General features: G+C 35.7%; 4 protein-coding genes and 1 non-coding gene across 5 annotated transcripts; 4 read left to right on the top strand and 1 right to left on the bottom strand.

The window, feature by feature from the left end:
* The first annotated feature begins 1,198 nt into the window (after positions 1 to 1,198).
* Positions 1,199 to 3,948, top strand: LOC132188560 (uncharacterized). The gene is made up of 2 exons (XM_059603054.1): positions 1,199 to 1,304; positions 1,832 to 3,948. The coding sequence occupies exon 2, from the start codon at positions 2,087 to 2,089 to the stop codon at positions 3,593 to 3,595; it is 1,509 nt and encodes a 502-aa protein (XP_059459037.1). The 5' UTR covers positions 1,199 to 1,304; positions 1,832 to 2,086; the 3' UTR covers positions 3,596 to 3,948.
* Positions 3,949 to 6,140: 2,192 nt separating this feature from the next.
* LOC132188090 (CLAVATA3/ESR (CLE)-related protein 46-like) lies at positions 6,141 to 6,812 on the bottom strand. The gene is made up of 3 exons (XM_059602500.1): positions 6,683 to 6,812; positions 6,520 to 6,587; positions 6,141 to 6,401 (listed from the first exon to the last, which is right to left on the bottom strand). Exons 1-3 carry the CDS (start codon positions 6,810 to 6,812, stop codon positions 6,300 to 6,302), a joined length of 300 nt encoding a protein of 99 aa, XP_059458483.1. The 3' UTR covers positions 6,141 to 6,299.
* Positions 6,813 to 9,340: 2,528 nt separating this feature from the next.
* TRNAP-AGG (transfer RNA proline (anticodon AGG)) lies at positions 9,341 to 9,412 on the top strand. The gene has a single exon. It is a non-coding gene; the product is annotated as a tRNA-Pro (tRNA).
* A 2,201-nt stretch (positions 9,413 to 11,613) lies between these two features.
* On the top strand, positions 11,614 to 14,480 carry LOC132187383 (ubiquitin-conjugating enzyme E2 14-like). Its single transcript, XM_059601678.1, has 6 exons — positions 11,614 to 12,043; positions 12,155 to 12,257; positions 13,016 to 13,113; positions 13,195 to 13,295; positions 13,964 to 14,041; positions 14,153 to 14,480. The coding sequence occupies exons 1-6, from the start codon at positions 11,998 to 12,000 to the stop codon at positions 14,228 to 14,230; spliced, it is 504 nt and encodes a 167-aa protein (XP_059457661.1). The 5' UTR covers positions 11,614 to 11,997; the 3' UTR covers positions 14,231 to 14,480.
* A 4,092-nt stretch (positions 14,481 to 18,572) lies between these two features.
* On the top strand, positions 18,573 to 20,454 carry LOC132187787 (CASP-like protein 4C1). Its single transcript, XM_059602221.1, has 4 exons — positions 18,573 to 18,956; positions 19,091 to 19,326; positions 19,802 to 19,937; positions 20,049 to 20,454. Exons 2-4 carry the CDS (start codon positions 19,103 to 19,105, stop codon positions 20,268 to 20,270), a joined length of 582 nt encoding a protein of 193 aa, XP_059458204.1. The 5' UTR covers positions 18,573 to 18,956; positions 19,091 to 19,102; the 3' UTR covers positions 20,271 to 20,454.
* Positions 20,455 to 22,247: the final 1,793 nt, after the last annotated feature.

Below are 22,247 nucleotides of genomic sequence, written 5' to 3'. Positions count from 1 at the left end.
TAACAAATAGAACCATGATTCATTGATTCTCACGTATATTTTTAATTACATATATTTTATAAAATACATGTAAAATTCATATGTTCTAAAATAAGTATCAATTTAATATATTGAGTTGAAAGGTCTCCTTGCGAAGAAAACTTTAATTTGTCTTCAAAACAAATATTAAAAATGGTTAAAAGGGTATCATAGACCAAGTTGCCCACATATAATGATATTAAACTTAGGTAATCGTTGCAACCTGTACTGCAATCTGCAGATGGGGCCTCCCCAGGCTCCCCTATCTGTTTATTATTGTTGTGTATTTATTTATGTTATCTTTTTAAGGTATTTTCATCTTACCCATTAAAAAAAATGGTTGCAACTTGTAGAATATAAAGGTATTGGATCCCTTTAGATTTAGGCGATTTCGATTTTCAATATTTAGTCTTATTATAAATAAAGCGCTTAATTTTATTTTTTTTATTTCAGTTCTTGAAGCTACTATAAAGAGCTTTTCAATATAAAAGGGAGAAATTGACATCTTCATAGCCAATTGCCTGGTTATGCCGTATGATTGTAAGATGGAGCTACAAAATGCCAAAGGCCAGTGAGGCAGTAATGCCAAACCATATTGGGCGAATCAATAATAGCCTTGGTCACTCTAACTTTAAATGTCAGGGTATTTGGACCACCTCAATAATTAAAAGGAATAATCGAACTAATTTAATAGTCAATAAAACTTTGAGGTATTTGGACTACCCTAAAAAGAAAAAAAAAATTAAAAATTTAGGGGTGACCGGCCACCCGGGCCTATGGTGGCCGAAGCCACCCTAGACCGGTTATCCCTTCATTTTTTTTTATTTTTTTATTTTTAACTTGGGATGGAGGCATTTTAGAAAAAAAAAAAAATAATAATAATAATAATAAAAGTCAAAATGGTCGAATTGCAACAATTTGAAAGTTTGGGGAGATAAAGTGTCACTTTTTAAACATTAGAATTAAAAGTGTAAATAGATGAATAGTTTAGGGGTAAAGTGTATTTTCCTTTTTTTTTAAGTTATTTATAAATTTTTTTAATCAACAGTAATGTTGGACTCACTGTCCTACACGCGTGACGCAAAGACTTGTGTGTCTCGCGCGCGCGCGAAGAAAACGAGAATTCCTTCATTGTTAATTAACGGCGACAGTCTTCAAACGGCAGTCTTTGCTGGTGAGGGTCTGTTTAAACGGATTCCGTTACCCATTCTTTCTGTCTCTCTCTCAAAATGGGAATCGATTGCGAAAATTCTCAGTTCCTGCGGATTCTGACCCTCGCTTTACAGGTAATCTTCAAGTATCTCTTTGATTTCAACTTTCCCCTTTTCTTGGCCTTTTAGGTTAGGGTTTCGTGGTTGATTTGTTCGCTTTGAATCCGTAACATTTCAGTTATGTTCGTAGAATTTCATGATATTATAGGGTTTCTGAAATTTCTGGTTGTTTATATAATTTATGCTTCGTTTGGTTGCTGAGAAAGTGTAGGAAAGCAAAAACTTTTTGAATAAATTTGATCTTAAAAGAGTTTTCTATACTTAGGATCTTCTAAAATCAAAGCTTTAGCTTACGTATCCACCCCCACCCCCCAACAAAAAATATCCACTAAAGTTTTAGCTCAGGTGAGATCAGTACAAGTATTTGGCCTTCTATGGGTGAGTTTATTCATTGGTTGGAATTTAAACGAGTTGAGAGATATATTATATAAAAATCAATAAAAAAATAAAGATCAGTGATTTATGTTCATTTTCCTCGGCTTGTCTGCGAACAAGCTTGATATATTGGTGTATTGCTTAAATGTTATGGTTGATGTTTTCAGGTCAATGTGGTTCTGACAATGTTATTGGACACTGTACTTTGAGTTATTGGTTACTCTTTGTGGTGAAGGCTAATTTGTGGGTTGAATCATGAAGATATTTGTGAGTTGCTTCCGTTGATATGCTGACTGCTTAATGAGTCCACAATATTTGTGGGTTCAGTTCAATATATTAAGATGCTTGTGAGGTGATTTGGTTTTGGGTGGGGTTTGGAAAGGACACCCAAAATCAAGACGGGCAAAAAGTTTTCTGAAGAAATGATGGGGGAAGCTCTCGTCACAACCCTTTCAATGGAGAGCCATCATCTCTCTACACTTTTGTCAATGGATATGGGTTCTTTGTCGCACGAGGAATTGGAGAGAGAGATGAATCGGTCTGTCTTCTTTTCACAACCGCCTGATATCAATCTCCCGCTGTTATCTGAGCCTAGCCCACCTCCCCCAGCTTGGGGTGATCCATCTGACATCTTAGATGTAAGCCTTGGGTCTCAGATTTATGAAGAAGTGACAAAAGTCAATGTCACAAAAGTTGCACGGAAATGGACCAAGCGGCTTGACAGCATTTGGGGTGCCTGGTTTTTCTTTAGTTTTTACTTCAAGCCTGTTTTGAATGAGAAATCAAAGTGTAAGATTGTTCGAGATAGTAATGGTGTGTCTGGATATGAGAAATCAGACCTGCAAGTAGACACGTTTTTGGTTCAGCATGACATGGAGAACATGTATATGTGGGTTTTCAAGGAAAGGCCTGAAAATGCACTGGGTAAGATGCAACTAAGGAGTTACATGAATGGTCATTCTCGCCAAGGGGAGCGTCCATTTCCGTTTAGTGTGGACAAGGGTTTTGTTCGATCACACCGTATGCAGAGGAAGCACTATAGGGGTCTATCTAATCCTCAGTGTGTGCATGGTATTGAAGTTGTTCAGTCCCCCAACCTTAAGGGTCTTAATGAGGAAGAGAAGAAGAGGTGGATGGAGCTTACAGGCCGAGATATAAACTTCTCTCTGCCACTTGAAGCAAGTAATTTTGGTTTTTGGAGAAACCTACAAAACACCGAATTCGAGCTTGACCGAGCCCTTCCTCAAAAAAATAACACAAATGCCCACCAAAGAAAGTTGCTTAATCATACTGGTTTGAATTTGTCAACTCAGCCACCAGACCGTGGCAATAGTGATGGCATATATCTTTCACCAGTATGTAACAAACGGAAGAAGGATTTGTTTTCTCATGGAAACGATGACAGCTGTTATGTGCCTAATAATCCACATTTTAACAGAGTTTTGGATATGAAAATCTACCCAGTCAATCCCCCCTGGTTAAATGAGTTTAGTGGGGTAATGAAGAATGTATATGGGCCTGTTACAGTTGCAAAAACTATATACGAGGATGACAAAGGGTTCTTGATAATTGTCAGCTTGCCTTTCGCTGATCTTCAGAGAGTAAAAGTTACCTGGAAGAACACTCACTCACATGGGATCATAAAGATATCTTGTGTGAGTAAGGCCTGCATGCCATTCATTAAGCGACAGGATAGGACATTTAAGCTAACTGATCCAACACCAGAGCACTGCCCTCCAGGGGAATTGATTAGGGAAATTCACCTCCCTGCCCGCATTCCAGAAGATGCTAAACTTGAAGCTTACTGCGGTGAGACAGGAGCAATGCTTGAGATCATTGTGCCCAAACATCGTGCAGGATCAGAAGAACATGAAGTTCGTGTATGCCTTCGCTCCCTCTCCATGGGAGTGAACGACCATTTGCCAACCTGAAAGAGGCATTAGTGTGATCGATGCCAGGATGATTACAGTCTTTGCTGCTTCATTGTTTCCTGAGCTTATTCCATAAAGGAAGTCTATAAAAGTGGGTCTCCATTTTTTTTTTTCATGACTCTTTCCCGTCCTATTCTCTCTTATATTTATCAGATTTTAGTTGGGTCTTTAGACAGGTGATTGTATGTTCAATGTTGACCATCGTAGGCTTTACTTACCATACCATATCTCTCTCCTTATTGGCTTTGACATGCACAAAATTTTTCCGTGCTTGTTTGAAGCATTTGGGTTTCTTTGTTATTCGACATGTTTTTGAATTTAAATATGAAGTCCCATTTTATGCTTGGCTCTAAGGTTTTTATTTTCTTGTTATATTTTTGTCAATTCATTTTTGATGACTGGATCTTTGGCTTGACAATGACAAGGATCCACATTAGTAATTTTTGATTGAGATCTGGTGCAATACTTATAACCTACCCAGATTCTGCCTCGTCAAACAACTTAAAACTCTCTCTTTCCACCAGTTGCTGTCACCTTCATCAGCCTACCAACTTAAAACTCTCTTTCCACCGGTTGCTGTCACCTTCATCGGCTTACCGATACACCGCCACTATTAGTCTCCCACAGCCACTAGGTGGTCAGGTGGGAGGAAAGAGGGAGTTTTTAGATTTTTTTTTTTTAAAAAAAAAAAAAAAAAATTTATTGACGTGGTAGAATCTAGGCAGTTCATTTAAGGTATTACATAAGGTGCAATATCCTAGGTATTGTCCCTGTTCTGTAATCCTTCTGCCCTCTTCAGTCTTCTCACCCACAAGGAAAAAAAAGAAAAGAAAAAAAGATAATTTGATGCGTTGAATGTGGATGATAAACAGCCTTATTTTTGCGTACTTTTTTCTGTAGTGATCTTTGAGCTTTTGCATACAGTGGTTTATGTGGGTGGTGATTGAAAGAAGCCTAATGATTGATGTTGTAGAATGTGTTAAGCTGAGGAATTTATTGTTGATGTGATATGATGTCATTATTTTACTTTTTAGCTGTAATCATTTTTAATCACAAGTTTTGGCAGTTTTGCATTACCTTCCCTTCCTTGCATAGACATGCGAAGCTGATCTCATTCTTACAGATAGCAAGATTTGACACCTGTTATAGATATACGTATATATTCACCTATGTGCTAATCGTACTACGTGCAAAATTTATCATACTAAAATTAATTAGTATAAGTTTTGAATACTTTGCAATTTTGGTAAATTTGTCATATGAAGAAAGAAGCCAATGGTGTAGCTAATAGAATAATAGCTAAAGTAGCAGAACAACACGGTATTGATCAAGTGTGGATGAGAGATATTTCTAGCTCTATCTGTGACAATGTAATGCTAGAGCAATGTGCTCTCTATAGGTGTTGGCAAGGAAAATTTTAATTCAATTCTTCGGAAAAAAAATTACCCAAGCTTTGAAAGACCAAAACAGAGCTTAATAATCCTAATTTCTTTGCCAAGTCCGAAGGCATATGCAACTCCGGATTCATGATTAAATCTAGTCTCTGCAAAAGGGATCCATTTGTTCTTTATTGGCGTACTCAACAACAAAATATATCCATTTATCTATTTATTTGGTGGGAGGGCATTTGGAAATTATCAATATTATATAGTTGCTAATAATTAGTTATGGATGACGTGCTGATAACTTATCATCAACGACGACTAGTTGATTTAAATTCTTACTCTATTTGCGGTAACGTATAATATTATTAGTAATGACACTAATGTCGTTGCTGATAACCTTTCTCAACATAGCAATTACGACGACCCAATCGTTAGTATTAGCAGCAACTTTTGGTCGTGGCTGAAAGCTAAATTTTGTGTAGTGAATTATCGATTGGCAATCTTTGTTATTACTTTTAGTACATCAATAAATAAATAAGGGTTCTAATACATGAATTGCCTTGCAAACGAGTATGCCAATAAGGCAGTGCAGGGTCCCTTATATAGTTATATATCACCATGAACTGTTGCCTGGAGGCTGGAACTGATGAATATTTTTCTTATCAGTCGGCTACGTTCATGAAGCAAAACTTCAATCTATGTATGAGTACTTCCTGATAATCATGATTGACCAATCATAAGTGCAAACAAGTCAATTTGAAATTTCTATATATCCATTGCAACCCCATTCATTTGAAAAGTTTGTTTTCGTTTTTCATTAGGAAATCAGATTCAAGATCTAGCTGGATATTTGAATGGACTAGATGATCACGGTATAATATCCAACTACTCTTTTCCTTTGCTTCCTCATTTTTTTTTTTTTAAACAAGACACTAAATAATTCATGCCAAAACATCTTTCCGACTAGGTTCCATTTGTCAGAGATGAAGATCTATAATTTAGGGGGGGGTGTTCTGTTCTGGGAAGTTTGTCTTTAATTGAAGAACATAAATTATTTGTAAAAATTAAGGTTGTTGATTAATCTAATGTTGAAAGAAAAGTTAATATGAGCAGCCGAGCAGGCAGGTTTTAACATGAGTAAAAACCTATTCATATGAATGAACCTTCCAATAAAAGACATCCTTCTGCAAGTATGCCACGGCAAAAACATTACTTCTACATAGTATTTGATCAACCACATAACATCTGACCAACTCCACTAACAAAAATGCACCTTCTTCACCATATTTTTTGCTTGCCGAGCATGACAAATGCACCTCTCAACCACGCCTGAGTATTGGTGGGTGCCGATTACCAATGGGACTGGGTCCTGAAGGAACCTTATGAGCAGTTTTTTGGTCCTGTATTCCTGATTTGTTGATCTTTTCATGAAACAAGAAAATTGATGTATTAGCCATTTCTATCATCATCATGTATGAAATGAAAGCAATATCTCACAACTTCACTTCATTGGGAAGAAGAAGATGAAGAAGTACTCACCCAAGTAGCTGACATGTGTCCTGCAGCTGAGCTTTCTCTTGCTTGTGCAGGTTTGAGCTTGAAACCAACTATGGAAGAATCAAACAAAGCAAAAATATTTAATTACTTGTTTTCACTTCATGCTTAAGATATCAGTTTAGGATGCATTATGATAGGGGCTTGCCTGATTCTGCAGAGTGAATATTCCTCATAGCTGTGGAGTAATAACATTGAGAAGTAGTGAGGATGAAGGCCAAGAGAAGATATATTTGAATCTCTTTTCTCTTCATCTTGGGCTGAGCTTGTACTTGCATGGATGGAGTAAATGGGTTATTTAAGGTGTGGGGGGTTATATAGGCATGAGAAATATAGACCATCTTTCGGTTAATCATAGCTCATTTGAAAGTATGGAATGCATGCTAAAGCTGTCTGGGAATCCAATGCTATATTAGCTATATTTGAAAATTAGCAAGGCTATGAATGTTAATTTCCTTGTCATTGTCCGTTGACTTCTCTTGGGCTATCTTCATATTATAGAGCCATCAACGCTTTTTTCCTCCAAATCTCTAACCAAAAGATTCTTACTACAGCTTTCGGTTCACGTAATGCAGGGATTTCCCAATCATGGAATAATTGGAATGTACTAGCATGCTAATGCTGACTGAACATCTCCCCTGTTTCGGTGTAAAACATTTTTTATTGCCTTCGGTTGATTTCTGTTTTTACAGTTTATCGCACGCCGGTAGTTCGGTCAAAAAGACCTACAAAGACGATAAACATATAAGGGTAATTCGCCGTAGATACCAACGAGCACTCCGATGCGTGAAAGTGTGGGAACAGTTTGACACAATCTAATTCTTTTCTTTTAAGGTCTTTTTGCCTAGACTACTGGTATACAGTAAACTGTAAGAACGCCATATAGAAAAATAGCACATCATTGTTTTATCTTGTTACAGTATTAATTAAATGATTAAAATTTATTATTTTTTATCAACTTAACACTGCATCAAAGCAAAGATCTTGACTTCAAACTTTAACTTTACGATTCACCCTATTTCAGTTAAAAACTTTAACATTCACTCACTGGAGAGGCGAATGTTAAAGTACTAATTTAATGATTAATCTATAATTTTCTATCATCTTTTATCGCAATATTCTGTAATACTGATTAAGAGATGCTTCTATTATTATTTTTTTAAAATAATAATTGCTTGTATTGACCCCTACAGGGGGGCTTAACTAGCTGCTAGCTTTAAAGCAATATAAATTAAATAGTGCTTGTTTAATGATTATTTCAAAATCATAAAGTGGTCGACCAAAGCCCTATTTTCTGTTGATGGTAAGTTCAGATCATGTAACATGCTCCACCTTAATCGCTTCCAAGAGTCAAAGCCTCTGCAGCTCTTTCAAGTAGAATAGTATTTGCAAGATTTTTCACCTTTTTCTAATCTATTTGTCATTTGAGAAGAAGTTGCCCAGAGCAGGACACCAATTATTGCAGAGAAGACCCTTGCCATGCTAATGATGCTGCTGGCTTCATTGACCATCAATGAGACAACTCATAATGATGCTTTTTACTACTGTTAATACAATTTTTTTCTGCAGAAATTATTATAGGTTTTGTTTAAGCTAGTGATTACAATTCATCAAGGCTTTTCTAGTAAAAGTTTTTTTAACTCTTTTGAATTCCCTGTTACGCTTGTGGCTGAAGTTGTCCTATCTTTTGACCTCTCTTGTTCATGAAGGCAACCTTTAGATGCCATTTTCAAGGCTCCATGATTGTATCAGTAACTTTGCGTGCAATGAACATAAATTTCAATGTCCAAATTGAAGATATCTGCTCTTTCTCAGCAACTGCCTGGATTCAGTTTCTTGCATGCACTTGCTTTTTGTCCTTGGTTACATTAGGTGAGACTCTTATTAATTAGATGACTAATCAAAATTCAATTACTGATGACTTTGCAGATTTTTTGTGTCCTTGTATGTCAATCAGGTTTAGTTGGTCCGTCGTGGGTTATAAGGCTTATATAAAATGAGAGAAGGCATAACTTTTTAGGCTTAAGTTAATTAGGATTTCGCGATCCACTGCAATCTTGTTTGAACCAAAATAAGTTTGGTTTGAACCAAAACTAGGGTTTCACAGTTTACGTGTTCGAGGATCAAACGACACTTCAATGAGAGCTCTATGTGACTTTTTTGTTCGAATGCAGATACAAATGATGTTCTCGAGAAGTCCTTTTAATCCTCCATTCGATCGAGTCATGCTAGAACTCGGCACACATTCTCCTTTGAACCTATTAGAATATAAATTTATCTATTCTTATACGTTTTGTTCTCTAAATTTTAGGATAATTAAAGGAAAACTACTGTGAATGGTTCTATACGACTTTGATGCATAATAAAATAGGGCGGGGAGGAAAAATTTCGTCGTAAGGCCCAAATCTTACTAGCCTTTGGCAAAGATGATAGTAGGTCTCAATATTATCAGTTTATCGGTCTAAATGAGTCACATCCCACAATAATATCAAAGGAAAACAAATCATTCTTATTATTGAAAAAAAAAAAAAAAAAAAAAAACCAATAACATCCCTTTATAAAAATAAGGATTTGGCAACTAGACTCCTATTAGAAAGTAACACATACCATTAACTAGAAGTCTAGAACTAAGCAACTAAAATGACTCATAAACCAAATACAAATACAAAAGAATTCATTTTATATTAAACTTTTAGGTTTCGTTATTCAAAAAAGAAAATCAGGTTTCATCTCCACTTATTCTAAAAATTTAAATGAACCTTAGTGGAAGTAATATAAACCCTAATAGCTCAAAAAGTTTAAAAGAGGGCATTTGGTCTAGTGGTATGATTCTCGCTTAGGGTGCGAGAGGTCCCGAGTTCAATTCTCGGAATGCCCCTACTTTTTATTCTTTTTACTTTTGGGGCCAAAGCCTATCACAGTTTCTTTCTGGGTCAGGCCCATCACTATTACAACCCGTTCTTATCCTTCTAAGCCCATCCAGTTTTGGTGGGCTAACTTTTTCCTTTTGTTTGAATAATTTGTCGAAACTGAATTTGGATTTCCAATTGAATTCTAGATCCAAAAGAACCACCAAATAATTGAAAATCCGACCCAAAGGTGATTAGAATATATTTTAGGGTTAAATACCTTTCAACCTCTTATGATTTAACGGTGATTTTATTTTTTGACCCCTCGATTTTAATTTGTATCACAAATAGTGCCTAGGTAATGGCAAAAAAGGGAGATGGTATTTCCGTCTAAAATTTGATGAAAAGTCACATCAGTCCCATTAAAAAATCCACACGAGTGCATATATTAATTAAAAATACAAAATAAAAATTTTAAAATTAAAAATATTAGAAAATTAGAAAAAAAAATTTAAAAAAAAAAAGGAGAAAGAGGAGCCACCCTGTTTTTAATTAATATATGGACACGTGTCGATTTTTTAATGGTATTGACATGGCTTTCCGTCAAATTTTGGACGGAATTTAGATGAAGGTACAATTTCCGTTTTTTGTTATTACCCAAGTACCATTTGTGATACAAATTGAAACCGAGAGAAGCAAAAAATAAAGTTGTTAAGTCACATGGGGCTGAAAGGTATTTAAACCTACATTTTAAAACATAGTTAATGAAAATGCAATTAAAAAAAAAAAACATAATTAAACTTTCAGAAAAATTGTGTTTTGACCTTCAAAATTGTGTATTTTAAAAATGTCTCTCTTTACTTACGGTTTGAAAACGTAAAAATTAGTTTTTTTCAACTGCACTTCTAAACAGGACACACCGCTTTTGGCCTGCAAAATATTGGGGCCAAACACAGCCAATATCTATTTGTTCCCTCAAAATAAAAAAGGGATGGGGTGGAGTCCTTTCCTTGGTGGGAGTTTTTGGGACCAAGATATTGCATGAATGGCAGACTGCATTGAGGAAACCAATATGAGTTTCCACAAGGAATAAAGTGAAGCCCGGCAATATGATAGTGTGATGGATTTTCAATGGAAAAGAGAATGTTCACAAATCACACGTCCAAAATCTTCAATCTCTGTGTGAGAATCTTATATTGCCTACCACACTTTGTGCTTGCTCATCTTTGCTCATTGTATGGTATTGGTAGAGATTAGAAAAGTGAAAATCCTTTGTGGCAAAACTATTCCCATCCAAAAAGGAAAAATGGTTCCTACATCATCCATATCAAGTTGACAAGGTGGAAGACAAAAAAAAAGATGACGACTCTGATTTGAACATTGATTTGCATATAAAAAAGTGATAAGAAGAAGAAGAAACGTAGACAAACTTCTCATGTGCAGCACTCCAATGATGTATATTATAGGACAAAGATTTTTAACAATTTTACTATCCAGATTGAAACCCATTTATCCAAGTAAGTTTCGAACAATTTGCAGTTTGTTAGAACAAATGAGATTAATTAAATTTAGTTTATTCTTATTCCCTTAAACTTTTAAAATAATTGATTATTTAACATGATACCAGAACTAAAAATCAAAAATTCAAACTCGAACTCCCATCAATTCACCTGATTATTCCACGTGATTTAAATTTGATTAATCCATCCGATATAGGAAACATAGAATATCGTTTTAATATACTTCCTTTCTTCTCTACCAATCCGAGCAGTTTGAGAGGAAAGGTAGGCGAGGGAGGATGATGACAAAGTTTGTAGGCCAATATTGAATTTGACGCCGACTTTTTGTAGTGGAGAGTTGAGAAACCAACCGAAGCCCACAAGTCAATAACGAATTTCAAATCAAAATTAGTAACATAGCTGAATGCTAATGTAGATGTAGTATAGGATTTTACGAGTTTTATCAATCGAACAGCCCCAACGGTCCCAAACACACAATAATAATAATAATAATAATAATAATAATAATAATAATAAAATCAAAGCTTAAGCACTTGAAGTAAAACAATGTTGTTAGAGAATTAGCATATGATTATAGAAATTTCTATTTAAATTTGGGTTGAAAATGCAATTTAAATATTGCATGGGGTGATCATCATGCCAGTTGAGAGCTTCAGTATTGGAAACGAGCTCTTCCATGGAGGAAAGGGAAAGGGTAAGGGGAAGAGAATGAAATGGAAAAAGGGGGGCGGGTGAAGAAAGAAACCCTAGAGAAGATTTATAGGGAGAGCATGCAGCATTCACGAGGAGTCAAATCTATTTAATTCAATAATAATCTTATGAATAAAATAACCAAAACCTTTTCCAACAACTATCGGTAAAAGGAAAAGAAATCCTACTTGGCCTGTATCAATAAACCGACTTTCCCTTTTGTTTGTTTATGTGATTTCTTTTTTTTTATTTAAATCGGGAAAGAGGGAGACAAACTCAAGCAATAACTCTTTGTGATTCCCTTCTCTTCGCCTATAAAAGCCAGTTTGGAGTCCCACCCATTACAATTAACGCCGGGAGATTTCTCTACTTTTTCCTTTGCCTCTTTGATTTTGCGGTCTCCAATGGCAGCGTCTCAAGCAAGCCTCCTCCTCCAAAAGCAACTCAAAGGTCCCCTCTCTGATTCAATCTATCTATCCCTTGGGTTTATTACTTGTTTTTTGTTCTTTTTCGGGTTCGTTGTTTCAGATTGACATGTTTTTTTTTTTTTTCAATTCTCAGATCTCTGTAAAAGACCGGTGGACGGCTTCTCGGCTGGTCTGGTCGACGAGACCGATGTGTTCAAGTGGAACGTCACGATTATGGGGCCTCCCGAAACGCTTTAGTGAGTGATCCAATTGTTATTCGCGTTAAAGTTTGAATATTTAGTCTATGTTTTTACCAGTCTTCATTGTCTGTGCTTTGGCTTTTGGTGTATATGTTTTATTTTGTTTTAAGGTTGACTGGGTTATTGTTTGAATTGAGTTCGAAGTTCATGATTGTTTATTTTTGGTTTTTGTGTTTGATTTGATGATAAAAAGGTAGGTGGTTTTGGGTTTCTGTGGCTTGAAAGTTGAAGGTGTTGATGTGTTTTTAGTGTCGGTAGGCAGTATGCATTAAGTTAGTAATTTGAATAGTATGTGATTTTTAGTTGTGTGATGGTATATGCTCATTGGGTTATGACCCTTTAGTTTACTCTATCTGGTTTTCAATTTGTTGCCTTCATATTGTGTCATTGGGTTTTAGTTTATTCAAGAAGATTAATAAAATCTTGTACAAGGAACTTTTTTAGAGTTTTTGTATTTTCTTATCAATATTTCTTTGCTGTTTTTTAATCTGAGAATTATGATCTGATGTAGTATAGAATGTTTTGTAGTTTGGTAAACCAATCATAGTATTAGACCCAAGTTTTACTCAGTTTTGGTTTGTTGACAGTAATTTACTGATTTATTTTAGATTTGAGGTCTTCAATGTTGCATATCTTTGTCGAGTCTCTTGTCTTGTGGAGTTCTTGTCACGGATATGCGTAGGAGTTAGCTTTAAATATTGGATATTCAGGACAATGACCTTACTGGGTTATTCTTTTGCCTTCCTTTGTTGCAGTGATGGAGGTTTCTTTAATGCCATTATGAGCTTTCCCTCTAACTACCCTCAAAGCCCTCCAACAGTGAGGTTTACCTCAGAGATGTGGCATCCTAATGGTGTGTAGTGTACTTGCCCTTCTGTACTTGAATTTTTACGTCGAGAGTTGGGCTAATGTTTTTGATCTGTCTGAGCTGCAGTTTACCAAGATGGAACAGTTTGCATTTCAATTCTTCATCCTCCTGGTGAAGATCCAAACGGTTATGAGCATGCAAGTGAACGCTGGAGTCCAGTCCATACAGTATGTATTTTAACATCTAATTTTTGTTCTTTCTTGTTTAACCATTTTTTATTTTGATTGTCATTGTGTTTTCACTTGATTTAGATGTAGTCATAGTCTTTAGTTCCACCCTAAGAGCAATTTATGCAAGAGTTCTCTGAGTACCTAGAAAATATAAAATTGGCTTAACATATTGCAGAACTGGTAGAAGAACCAGGTAAAAGAAGTCAACCGGCAGCAGAGTTGCACCATTTTTACTTTCATAGTTCACTTCCAAGAATAAAGCTAGGCATAAGAAAGTAAAGTTTTGCTTATAAAATTTTGTCAAATCAAGAACTCTTGGATGAAAATTGTTGACTGTTTTAATAGGTCTTAGGTACCGATTTTTTTTTATAAAAGCAACGTGTTAAGCTTGAAAGATTTGTTATCATGGTTGTCTTAGACTACTAGTAATTTGCAACCACCATGGAGCCAGATTTCTTGATTTCAAATTGTTATATGCTGTTGATTGAGGCCAACAAGACTTCCCTAGGCTCTGGTTGTTTTTGTTTTACTTTGCATCTGATACCTTCATCTTACACCAGGCTTTTTCTGCTTTGATGAAGTAATTCCCTCATTTTTCATTGCCTAATATGTCTTCTCTTTTTGACTGTACCTTATTTCTGCAATCGATTCGACTTCAACTGCAGGTTGAGAGCATAGTTTTGAGTATAATATCAATGCTTTCAAGCCCTAATGACGAATCTCCTGCAAACGTAGATGCCGCGGTAGGTGTCTATATTTATTTATTCATCATGAGCTGGTTGAAATTTGTTATTGTGGTTTAGTTGGTTGATTTGCTGGTGTACTTTGGCATCTTGTTAATTGTGCAACTGCAGAAAGAATGGAGAGAAACAAAGGATGAGTTCAGAAGGAAAGTTAGACGGTGCGTCAGAAGATCGCAAGAAATGCTATAAGAAAAGACCAAATTGCTGCTATTTCTGGCTTCTATGATCCATGACACCAAAAAGATATTCTAGTTCTATTTGCAGTCCAATTAATTTGTCTTTTTTCACATCTTCTAGTGATGTTATTAGAAATATATGTATACCACACATTTGATGGTTCATGAATGTCAATTTTTGTTTGGGTTTGTGAGCATCATAATCAATGAACAAGTTTAGTGGTAATCTCATACTTTTTAATATTCTACTATAGAATCTGTAGACATGCTGTGGATGGACATTTAAATTCTCCTTTCTTGTCAAGAGCAATTCCAAATTCTCTTCTTCCCCCACCCTTTTTCCTCTATAAGCTATACAAGACGAGTAAGCCATGTTCTTCTGATAATTTTTTTATACAATTCGCAAACCCGACATGAATCTAACAAGAAATTAGCGGGTTAGGTTTATAGGATGTAGCCCACTTAATTAAATAGGTAAGACACTGATATACTCTTAGGATGATATTAAAATATCTTATTTTTCATCATAGATTAAGTCCCTGCACTTTGATCCCCACTCCAATTTTCTTTTCTAAAATCTGAAAAGCTTCTAAACAATTTAAAAACTATCAATGTATGTCATCATTCTGTCCATTTGATAAGAAAGATATTGCATGTGTGACAAAAACAAGGCTGATTTGGCACGTTAAAAGTGTGCATTGACTCTCTTTTTTGGCCAACGACACCGAACAAATCAGTAGTCATAGTAGCCCCACACTTCCCAAAAAAAAAAAAAAATTGTACATAAATAATCTCTCCACCTAAAAATAAGTGTACAATATATATATATATATATATATAGTTTATTTTAAAAAGTATCTTAGTGGTGAGGGTGACCTCTCAAAATTTGTTTAGACAATTGATATTTAAGAACAATTTAAAACTAATTCTGAGAAGTTTACTAAAAAAAATTTGATAGAAATATTGGGTAAAAGTCACCCTTGAAAACCAGCTTGCAAGGAAAGGGTGCCCAAGAGCTTATACATGGTCATTATTAAACCTAACTCATGTGGGACACTAAGATCGTAACATACCACCAGGCCTCCGTGGCCGACATTCACGGCAGCCCACTATATTGAGACTAACCCTATGGTAGCCCTTTCTCTTTTGATGACTCCACTCACCTATCAGTATTTTAATCTAGCCCATAGGTCGCCCCCTCCGTGACTCGAACCCCTCGACATGGTGGCTAGTTCTAATACCTAATGATGCAAATTTTGGGTAGAACTCACCCTTAAAAACTGGCTTGCAAAGGAAGGGTGTTCAATAATTTATATACACATGGTCAATATTAGACTTAACTCATATGAGACACTATCATCGTAACAAAATTTTTATCTATCTTAAATGTTTTAAAAGGTAAAGAAACATAAAAAAGTAACCCGCTGGAATCACTCACCGGAAGCCGTATAAAAAAAAATGAATTTCAGCAAATTAATGAAGTCATTGTATATGAAGGGATAGACTCAATTAGGGCACACATGGTAAACGCAAGCCCCACATATTGTAGACATAATGATATATGCTTTGTTAACACAATGCTTTTCCCAAGCAATCCGTTACACACTTGCGTTCACGTTTATATTTTCTTTTTTCTTTTCTTTTTTTTCCTAAAAGCAGTATGAAAGCTTTGTTCTGTAGGAAAAACGGCACTACCGGCCTCCGTGCGTCCACGTTATTCATAACCACACCAGGAAAAAACATAAAAAAATATTCACATTTAAATGCTCGTTCTTCTGCAAGAAACAAAAAAGAGAAAACCTTGATCTGGATGAGCCTCAGAAGGCGGCTTTTACAACCTCACTTACAAACTCACACCTAAGCAAATACAAAACAAATTTACAAAAATATCATACACACATAAAATATTTTGAGCTTCATGGCTGGGTGGCGGGTCACTCTAGGCCTGTGGGTCGGGTCTCGGCCAGACCCATGGGTCTGGTCGTGAGTCATCTTCTCCGGCGCCGGAGCCACTTTTTTCAACTTTTAGGATGATAAAATCCCTAAAAAATTCACTTTTCACTTCTAGGTTTTAGTTTTGAATTTAGAAACTAGTTTTGAGGCATTAGAATCGGGTTTTGAGGCGGGTCACAACGGTTTCAAGCGGGTTTTAGGTGGGTCTCGCCAGAGCCAAGGTTGGGTTTGGAGGCAAGGTTTTTTGGTCTTTTTCTCGCTTTGATTTGCTGTTTTTTTCTCACTTTAGTTTTTTGCAATTTTCTTGAGTTGATAATGTGTCAAAAAGGGATTGGAGGCTGCAAAATGCCCTTTTTGCAGATGGTCCGGACCTAAGGGGCTCTCAAAAAAAAAAAAAAAAAAATCTTAAAAAAAATTATTTCTTATATAAAAAAATAAAAATAAAAAATAAAAAAAGGAAGAAGTGACCATAGAGTCATCAACTATTTCACAATGTTTGACTGATTTGAAAGTAGAGACTTTTGTAACTGGTGTGTTTTTTTCGTCTATAGATCTTGCTCAGTTTTGGCAATACTACAACAACCACTTAACGGTGGTGATTGCCTTTACCGCATGAAGCTTCTAACGAAGCCATTTTGTCTTTATATACCGCTTTATGTGGCCCTTAAAGAGGCCAAGATCCTTTTTGGTTTCATTGCGTACCGTTTGTTTCCATTACCATCTTTGTATTGTCTTTTCTATTTGTGTTTTATTGTTGGAGAGCTCACCCCGTTTTATTTGTGTTTGTTCGTGTAACTCTTATCCCATTATTGAATAAAAAAAAAAAAATTATTTCACAATGTTAAAGATGGATTAAAATTGTTACTTCAATATTATAAAATAATTATAAAATAAAAATGTAGTATAAAAATTGCGAAAACTTTGTTCGCAATTTGCTCTAAAAACAAAATTGCTACAGTAGAGTGATTTTTAACTCGATAAAATTCAAGGAGTAATTATTTTTTTATTTTTATAAAAAAACGTAACGGCTAATTTTTAAACACATTAAAACATGGAGTTCAATTTTTTTTTTTTACTTTTCCCAAAAGTTTATTTCAGTAAGACCAACAAGAAACGCTACACATACTCTTAAGTGCATATTCTTTGACATGGCGGTGAAAGTCACCATTAGATCCAAAATTCAATTATAATCCATTTAAAATCTAATTGTGATTTTCACTATAACGTTAAGTCAGAGAGTGCACTTTTAGAGTATGAAAGTGGGAGTGAAGGTGGAAGTGTATATAACATTACTCTTAACCGTATCTTCGAGGAGAACGATGTCAGGCATGCAAACTTACAAAAGAAAAAGATATGACAATACATTGTGAGAGAACATAATTATATGAAGCCTATTTATCTAAAGCAATTTTGAGTTGCTTGGTCACCTACTCAAATATGTAAGTCTTATATAAGCTGTCTCACATGTGCTGTCAAAATTAAATTAATTGAGATCCCGATCAATGACCATATACACTCATCTAGTTATTCATGAATCTGTTAACTTTTTTTTTTTTTTTTTTTTCCCGTTCATTTCATATTTTATATATAACATGTGCTGCTGCACGGGTGCACTTGTAAAGCAAAGATTTCATAAAAATAGGTCTCTCTGAATTAATAATTGTCACGGGATTCTCATCAGTCTCAACCCTCCAACTCCTAATAAGAGCAAGAAATGTGAGATCTTAAATAATTCTGAACGATGGTACAATGATTGCAAATATGTGACAATTATTAAAGCATACAGGCTTATTTTCATGAAATATTTCCTTTACAACTATGTACATTCACACAAAGAGAAATATATCCAACTACATATATCGTTATCATTGTTGGAACTACATATTACTGTTAAACTAGTGCTGCATAAACAAGTTGAATTTTAGAAGAAAGTGAAGTATAATCATCCAATAGACAATTTTTACTGGATTGAAAAAAATTATTTGCATTTAAAATTGCATGTTTTAAAAATGAAAATCAGTTTTATACGACTGTTATATAACTTAATGATATGACAGTAAAATTCAGTCCCCAAAAAACTGTCTTTTGACTGCCAAAGTGTGAAGCAATTTCCTGATCATAATCACCATATGTTCCTGAAGAACCAGAATAGAAAGATGGGGCTTTGGCAGGGTGTGAACTCCAAAAGGTTGGCTTTGGCGAGTGGATGTATCAAATTCCAAGCAAAAGATTTGTTTGGTGAGAAGTATGCTCCGATGCTCGCACCATGGATAACAAGCGCTTTTCACGGCCGCCTTCTTGTCGATAAAATACCGCGGTGGGGAAAGATTTACGAATATTCACCAAGACAAAAAGGATTTTAACACGTTTTCTAGGGAAAATAAAGAGGAAAATTCTAAAAAAGAAGCTGAAGAAGATGCTCGACTGTCGAGCTCTCGATAACGAATTCACACGATTCATGACAGGATGAGACAAAGGAAAAAGAAAACACCATACGAATCAACGCAAAGCCAAACCTACCACTGCAACTACTATCTAGTTTTAGCTCATATATAAATTATTATATATGAGCCGTGGAATCAAATTCACTTTTACTGTATGAGAAAGAAATTAACTCGGATAGTAACAGTTCTTATATTTACGGCTAAAATTGTATTGATAATTAATGCGTCCGACCAAAAAGTAGGTCTCCATGGAGAGGATCCTATTCCAAGAAGAAGAAATCCCGGCTCCATTTCAGCGAAGAACGCAATGACCCAAGCTATCATCGAGTATAAGTAAATCAGGTAAAATCCCAGACATTTGAAACTGAGTGCATTCCTTTTGTTTTCTTTCTGATTACAAACTTTCCCTGTCGATTTCTGCTTCTTTGTTTTTTTTGTTTTGGTATCCGCTCAATGATCTCTCACTCGCCTTGTAGTGCACTTGGACCATGCGATCCCCTCAGGCCCTCCGTAACGGCGAGAACCCCTCCCCTCACCCTCGCATCCCTCACTTCCACTCCACCGTGTCGGTGCAGAAGCTCCGCCGATTCAACTCGCTCGGACTCGTCTTTCGCCTAGCCGCGTTTTGCTTCTCCCTCGCTGCCTCTGTTTTCATGCTCACCAACTCCCATGGCTCCGCTTCTCCGCATTGGTACGATTTCGACGCCTTCAGGTACCCCCAGGCCCCTTTTTGGAAGTTCTCTTTCCTCCTCCTCCGTTTGGGTTACGAGAAAATGTAGGAGAATAGTATGAAAAGTTTGCTTTATGTCATTTCAAAGTTTGAAAAGTAAACGACAGTTGAAAACTTGTTTCGTTGTTTATTAGTGTTGCCTGCAAATTGGCAGAGCGAGAGGAAATTGTTTTCTGGAAACGATATCCGAAAACAAAATTCTGTTTTCAGACACGGAGAGTATTTCCAATTCTGTTTCGTTCTAAAAACGAAAATCTGCACTCGATCGAGGCAATACAAGCATTTTGCTTGAACAGAGTTGCGTGATTCAGCTTCTGCTAAGTGCTAATCAAACTAACAGAAAATCAAAAGATGCGCTTTTTTAGAAAAAAATAATTTAATTTCCTTCCAATTTCTCAGCAGCCAAACAGATACCTAAGTCTCAAGATATTAAAACTAACGATCGAAACTCCTGCAGATTCGTGTTCGCTGCGAATGCGATAGTGGCCGTGTACTCTCTCTTCGAACTGGTAGCCTCTGTTTGGGAAATCTCCAGAGGAGCCACTCTGTTCCCCGAAATCCTTCAGGTCTGGTTCGACTTCGGCCACGACCAGGTCCAAACCCTAACCCTCTTTTTCTCTCTCTGATATTTCTTTTTTATTTTTTTATTTTGTTAATTTTACAAAGGAATTATGAACCAGTGTTCCTGGGCTGTGATCCTCTAGGTGTTCGCGTACCTGCTACTGTCGGCGAACTCGGCGGGAACAGCGATGGAAAAGGCGCTAAAAGGAACGGACACGTGTACGGCCACGAACGCATTCTGCATCCAGTCGGACATCTCGATTGCCTTGGGATTCGCCGGGTTTCTGTTCCTAGGGTTTTCGTCTCTGCTTTCGGGGTTTCGGGTCGTCAGTTTCATAATCAACGGCTCACGTTTTCACCTATGAAGGACGAGATGAGATTGGGGAATATTTGAGTGTTAATCTATACTATGTGATTTGATATGATATATTGATATGATATGATGCGGAGTGTGTGCGCGTGTACCTCATCTGTGTATACGAGAGGTGTATCCAATTGAGTAATGCTAACTCGGTTTTATATTTATATTTATATTTTTTTATTTTTTGGGTACCTAAAGTTTTATACTAATTTGTTTTGTGCTGCTAGAATAAAGTGTTTGATGAAGGGAAAATGCTTGGATACTTCAACTTCTGCCACAATTTTTTTGAAAAATCCATTAAAAAATTAAGCAATAAAATTTGAAAGGTAAATTTAATTGTTTAGTAATTTAGTAATTAAAAAATTTCGATTAGGGGAATAAAATTCAATTCTAAATACTGCTCCTTTACCAAGTTCAAATCTTTACTCGACTTCAAATGTAGAGAGAAATCCTATAAACGGGAGACTGACGGAGATGGAATAAAGGCTAATATGGCAATCAATTTTGATGTTGCCTCATCCCCTCAACTGCTTCATAAGCAGGGATCAATTTTTGATGAAGATCATGCATTCCTTTTACTCCATAAGGATCTCCGAGTTTTATTTTCTTTGCTAGATTACTAAAATGTATGAAGAAATTTCTTTTTTCATTCTTAGGGAGATTCCCAACTTTTTTTACGGCGAAAAAAATAGTTTACTCTATTACTTGAAATATAGAAGTCTGGATACTTATTTTGCAAACGGATGCAGCTCAACAAGTGTGAACAAAGGTAAGTGGAAAGAGGTAAGAATGACGCCTTAGGTCGGACTTAATACAATCATACTTCTTTAAGAAACAAAAAAAAAAAAAAACAAAAAACAAAAAACAAAAAAGGTAAAACACATGCATGTACATACAAAATGCAAGCTAGGTTGTCACGTTAGTAATTGAAGAAGCGTGGTATCCCAATTTGTGTCATATGTGCATAGGAACAATGGAACATAAATGAAGAATGATTGAGATTAATTAAGTTCTTTTATAAGTAATATTGGTAAAAGAATTTACTTAAGAGTAATGCTAGAAACCACACTTTTATCCCACTATTATCTCACTCTACTAATGTGGCAGTGCCAATCAACGATTGGATTGGCCCCCGTTTAAAATAAATAAATAAATAAATGAGCAATGCTACATACAACACGCTTTTCTCATTGGGCTAATGTAGCAAATTCCATCGGCCTTTGTTTTTTTTTCAAAATAATAAATGATTGATCCAAGAACTTATGTACATTGTCACATCAGCCTGATGGGATGAAAGTGTAATATGTAACAATACCTAAAATAAAAATAAAAATCTAAAAGTTGATTAGCAGATAAATGTGTGGTTAATGCATAACTCTTTACCCAATGTTGCACGGCATGATGACTATAAGGGTCATTTCCACATTACCTCACCAGCCTTGCCCTCAAACATGTACAAAAAGGAAAATGATAGCTGAAATAATTGGCAAACACTATTAACTTGGGCATACTTGATCACCCCAAACAATACTGAGGTGATTCAGATATCATTTTAACTTTCAAAGGTACCAATAATTGGGTTTGCATATGAAGATGAGTCAGATGACAAATGATAAAAGGATATTAGCAAAAACTGTTGTTAGATCAAACCTGCATAATAGTTATGAAAACAAAATTGGCATGATAAGAGGTATCTTTCACTAATTTTTCTGGAAATTTGCTTCTAGTATATCCTGAATGACGCCTAGTTTTCAGTTGCCTTCATACTTTGGATCAGCCATCACATAATGATACGCAATCACCAGAACATAAATAAAAACACCAAGAAAACTAGCAAAAAACCCAAGGTCTTGATCATCAACCATCTGCAGGAACACAAACAAAATTGCAGCTTTTCAACACAGTAGTTCATGGCTTTCTGTTTTCAAATCAAAACAGAAGTATATTATAACCTAAAAATCCAATCATTCATTTCATGCAT

This window comes from Corylus avellana, chromosome ca7 (assembly GCF_901000735.1).
Source record: "Corylus avellana chromosome ca7, CavTom2PMs-1.0".
NCBI lineage: Eukaryota > Viridiplantae > Streptophyta > Magnoliopsida > Fagales > Betulaceae > Corylus > Corylus avellana.
This window is presented reverse-complemented; position numbering and strand designations above follow the sequence as displayed.